This window comes from Peromyscus californicus, unplaced genomic scaffold, assembly GCF_007827085.1.
Source record: "Peromyscus californicus insignis strain IS unplaced genomic scaffold, ASM782708v3 Scaffold_4__1_contigs__length_199733344, whole genome shotgun sequence".
Classification (NCBI taxonomy): Eukaryota; Metazoa; Chordata; class Mammalia; order Rodentia; family Cricetidae; genus Peromyscus; species Peromyscus californicus.
The window spans coordinates 49,370,795-49,375,885 of record NW_026294562.1 but is presented as its reverse complement, the minus strand read 5'-3'; the positions used below and the strand labels follow the sequence as shown (position 1 = coordinate 49,375,885).

Below are 5,091 nucleotides of genomic sequence, written 5' to 3'. Positions count from 1 at the left end.
AAGCTCTCCTTACTTCTCTTTACTATAGGGCATCTCCTGATTCCCAAATAACACTGATGGAGAACAGGACAGAGGTGACAGAGTTCATCCTTCTAGGACTAACCAATGCACCAGACCTGCAGGCTCCCCTCTTTATCATGTTCATGCTCATCTACTTCATTAACATAGCTGGAAACTTAGGGATGATTGTGCTGATTCTCTGGGACTCACGACTCCACACCCCCATGTACATTTTTCTTGGTAACTTGTCTCTAGTGGACATCTTTTATTCCTCAGCTGTCACTCCAACAGTTGTGGCTGGGCTTCTTGTAGGAAATCAAGTCATTTCCTACAATGCTTGTGCTGCTCAGATGTTCTTATTTGTAGTCTTTGCTACTGCAGAAAATTTTCTCCTGGCTGCAATGGCCTATGATCGCTATGCCGCAGTGTGCAAACCCCTGCACTACACCACCACCATGACTCCAACTATGTGTGCATGTCTGACCATGGCCTGCTATGCTGGTGGTTTCCTGAATTCCTCTATCCACACTGGTGACACGTTTAGACTGTACTTCTGCAAGTCCAATGTGGTCCATCACTTTTTCTGTGATGTTCCAGCAGTCATGGTTCTCTCCTGCTCTGATAGACATATCAGTGAAATGGTCCTTCTTTATGGAGCAAGCTTTGTTATCTGTTCTGTACTTGTTGTTATTTTGATATCCTACATATTCATCTTCATCACCATCTTCAAGATGCGCTCAGCTGCAGGATACCAGAAAGCTATGTCCACCTGTGTTTCTCACTTTACTGCTGTCTCCATTTTCTATGGGACTCTCATTTTCATGTACTTACAGCCCAGCTCCAGTCACTCCATGGACACTGACAAAACTGTCTCTGTGTTCTACACCATGGTCATCCCCATGCTAAACCCTGTGGTCTACAGCCTGAGGAACAAAGAGGTGAAAAGTGCATTCAAGAAAGTTGTGGAGAAGACAAAATATTCCCTAGGATTTTGAGTTTAGTGTTTTATGGTGCACTGTAATACAGCTTCAGGGCTCTCAGGTCTTCTCCAGGTACCTAGTGACATTTCCAGTCTACACTGATGTTAAGTGGAATACCCTTCTCTTTTAAATGTTTCTATTTTAGAAAAGGGCGTCAATGATGTAAATACAATACCTGTTTTAGAATTGCTAATGGGAAGTTTAACACATGTTGGTTATATTTTTCTAAACACTCATAGATCATACTGTTTATATAACATTTCTACATGCCACTACTAACATACCTGTAAAACAAGAGGCAAAGAAAAGTCCATGAGAAGAAGTGTCTGCCTGTGACCCACATGGGCACACACAGACAAGAATCGAAAAGTATTCAGATATAGATAGAATATTCCTTTTTGGGTATTTTGTTTTTGTTGACTTTTTTGCATCTGTGTGTGGTGTATGTGTTTGTATATATGCATGTTTGCATATATGTGGGCATGTGTGTGGATGATCGTATACCTGTGGAGACCAGAGGATGGGAGTCTTTCTCAATGGTTCTCCACATTATTCTTTGTGGCAGGCAAGTGGACACAGACCTGGCAGAGTAGCTAATCTAGCTAGCAACCTTTCTCTGGAATTCTACCTCAGTCTTCTGAGTGCTGGTATTGTAGATGTGCCCCTGTGGCCTCAGTGCTGGTATTACAGATGGGCCCCTATGCTCTCCTGGCATTTATGAGAATTCCAACTCTGGTCCTCATGCCTGCATGGCAAGTGATTTATCCTCTGATCCATCCCAGCCCCACTGCTAGTAACCAATAAAAACAAGTTGAGATAATATACTGGGGTATTGGAATATCACATATGATTGTTTTTCTTTAGTTGAATAACTATTCTAATTCATCTAAGTGATGAAGGTTTAAACACATGTGTCCATATTTTTGGTGTATTTTGTTGAGAGAGAGATCTAAAGTATTTTATACAGTTTTAGTTTTTTTCTTTTTCTTTATTCTTTTTTCATACAATTCATCTCAACTGCAGCCTCCTTTCCTTCCAGTTCCCCCGACTTTCCCTCTTCTCCAAAGCCACTGCTCTTCTGTTTCCCTTCAGAAAAGGGCAGGCCTTCCAGTGATATGAACCATACACGGCATAACAAGATGCAATAAGACTAGGGATAAACCCTCATATCAAGGCTGGATGAGGCAACTCAGTAGGAGGAACGTGGTTCCATGAGCAGGCAAAAGAGTCAGAGACACCCCCAGTCCCACTGTTAGGAGTCCCACAAAAACCTCAAGCTAAACAACCACAGCATGTATGAAGAGGGTCTAGAGCAACCCATTCAGGCTCCATGACTGCCACTTCAGTCTTTGTGAAGCCCTATGAACCTTGCTTAGTTGATTCTGTGGGCTATGTTCTCCTGGTGTCATCCACCCCTCTGGCTTCTACAATCCTTCCTCTCCCTCTTACAAGGGATTCTACAAGCTCTACCTAGTGTTTAGTTATGGGTCTCTGCATCTGCTCCCGTCAGTTGCTGGAGGAAGCCTCTCAGATGACAACTGGGCTAGGCACTGATGGATGAGTATAGCAGAATATCATTAAGAATCATTTCATTGACTTTTTGTTGTTGTTGTTGTTGTTTTGTTTTTGTCAATCATGTTCGGTTCTACTGTTTATCTCTGTGGTGGATTGAAAGAAAATGACCCCCACAGGCTCATAGGGAGTGGTATTAGTGGAGGTATGGCCTTGTTGGAGTAGGTGTGACTTTGTTGGAGGAAATGTATCACCGGGGGTAGGCTTTGAGCTCTTAAATGCTTAAGCCAAGTTTAGTGTGACATTCACTTCCTGCTGCCTGTGATTTAGTGTAGAACTCTCAGCTCCTTCTCCAGCACCATGTCTGTCTGCATGCCGACATGCTTCCCACCATGATGATACTGGACTAAACCTCTGAAACTACAAGCCAGCCCCAATTAAATGTTTCCTTTATAAGAGTTGCCATGGTCATAGTGTCTCTTCACAGCAATAGAACCCTAACTAAGTATCTGAGCCATCCTGTTTCTGGATCCTGACACTGCAGGCTGAATTGGGCATGGGCTTCCTCTTGTGGCTTTGGCTTGTTGGCCACATCCACAAGTTCTGAGCCACCATTTCCCCAGCACATCTTGCAGGCAGAACAGGTTGTGGGTAGATGGTTTTGTGGCTGGGCTGGTGTTCCAGTCTGACCACTGAGAGCCTAGTGTGGTTACAGAAGATGGCCATTTCAGGCTTCATATCCTCCATTATGAGGAATCCTTGATAAGGCCACCCTTATAGTTTCAAGGAAGTTTCCACATCACCTCCTAGATACCCATCCAGTACTCTCTCCCTCTGCTCCTCCCTCCCTCACCTGATCCCTCCTGTTCCTGTCTCTACTCACCCCAAGTCCACCTGCAAAATCTATTCTATTTCCCCTTCCCAGGTTAAATTCTCTATTAATGAAGCTAATTTATAGAATTTTGTTATATTATAAATTTCAAAAGGGAAAATTATGCAATGTATAATGAAAGTGGAGTGAGAACAAAGGGATTGTCCATTTATTGTAACTACCCACACTTGCACTGCTTTAAAAGTGCCCTGGCACATTCATGTTTTCTATGTATTCTCTCTGCAAGTACTTCTGCATGCTCAGTGATGCTCATTTATCCCTAATATGGTTGTATCATCTCTTGTCACTCACACAATCTCTCCCCTCACCCCACTCACACTGATCTCCTTGATGATCTTCTCAAATTCAAGAATGTCTCTACCTCAGTGTGCTTGAGCTTGCTGCTCCCCTGCATGGAAGTTTCCTTCACTACATTCAGGTCTCTGCTTAAACAGATTGAGAACCTTCCCTGACTCCTATAAGAGACAGTCACTTTCCTTCGCATTTTCACTGTCCCTCCATTCTGCCTGGTCCTCACAGTACTCATCAGTACCTCAACTGCAATCTACATCTAAATGAGAGCATTAGCTTGATCTGTTTTAATTACATGTGCCTGCTTGTTACCCATGCTTGGCACTGCTAATGTGGCCAAGAAGCTGAGACTATATAGGTCATGGACCTAGAAAGAAAGCATTCTAGTAAAGGAGCACAGCAATAAAATGATTCCTAATGACATATTGCTACACCCATAGATCAGTACCTTGCTCAGCCCTCATCAGAAGAGCTTCTTCTTGTAGTAGATGGGAACTTATGGGGACCCACAATTGGACAATGCACAGAGTATGGAAGACTTACAGTGCTTACTCCTAAAGGGGACATTATCAAAACCCTCCTCTCAAGGCTCAGGGATCTATGTAGTGGAGGAGGAATAAAGGTTGCAAGAGCCAGAGGTGATGGGTAACTTTCAGACACAACAGGACTGAATCAGTACATATAAATCAACAGGGTCTGTGGTGGCATGCACAAGGACTGCACATGTTCAAGTCAGATGAGGTCCCAGCACTGAGAGAAGGGAAGTGGACATGGGCTCCCTACCTTAACAAATAAGCTATCTGCAATTGATACCCACTGGTAAGGAAAACATCCATTTTCTTCAATGGAGTCTCATTGGATATATTAACCACTTATCAAGGCGTTCCATATACCCATTAGTAGTTGGCCAACACAAAATAAATTCAATGGTATTTTTGTGGACTTTTTGTCTCATTTTGCTTTGTTTTGAGCATTTTTTCTTATTGGTCTTTTGGTTGTATATTTGAGTCCTGTTTTGTGCTTATGTTGTATGGTGTGTTGCGCTGAGATGGGAAGAGAACATAAAGTTTGTTAGGTAGAGAGAATCTGGAAAGCATAGGGGTAGGGGAAAACATCATCAAAACATATTGTCTGAAATTTTTTAAATAAAAAGCAATAAAAATAAAAATTAATGCTTTTTAGGCATGTTTTCATGGAGATTGATTTGTGAGATATATGGTTTATATTTGACATTTATATTCTTTGCATATGGATACTCAACTCTGATAGCAGAGTTTGTATTTTCAACACACTCTGTATTTTTGTCTCAGTCTGTTTGCACCACTATAGCAGAATACCAAAGATAGTAATTTATAATTAACAGAAATTTCTTTCCTCATACTTCTGGAGGCTGTAAAGCTCAAGATTAAAAAGCTA

The 5,091-nt window shown here is 42.1% G+C and overlaps 1 protein-coding gene across 1 annotated transcript; it reads left to right on the top strand.

Moving 5' to 3' along the window:
* Positions 1-53: 53 nt before the first annotated feature.
* Positions 54-995, top strand: LOC128094270 (olfactory receptor 5B3-like). Its single transcript, XM_052712510.1, has one exon. It carries the CDS (start codon positions 57-59, stop codon positions 993-995), a length of 939 nt encoding a protein of 312 aa, XP_052568470.1. The 5' UTR covers positions 54-56.
* The last annotated feature ends 4,096 nt before the right edge of the window (positions 996-5,091 follow it).

Bases quoted from the DNA above. Each gene is read 5' to 3' on its own strand.
- LOC128094270 (XM_052712510.1), top strand. From the start codon at position 57: ATGGAGAACAGGACAGAGGTGACAGAGTTCATCCTTCTAGGACTAACC.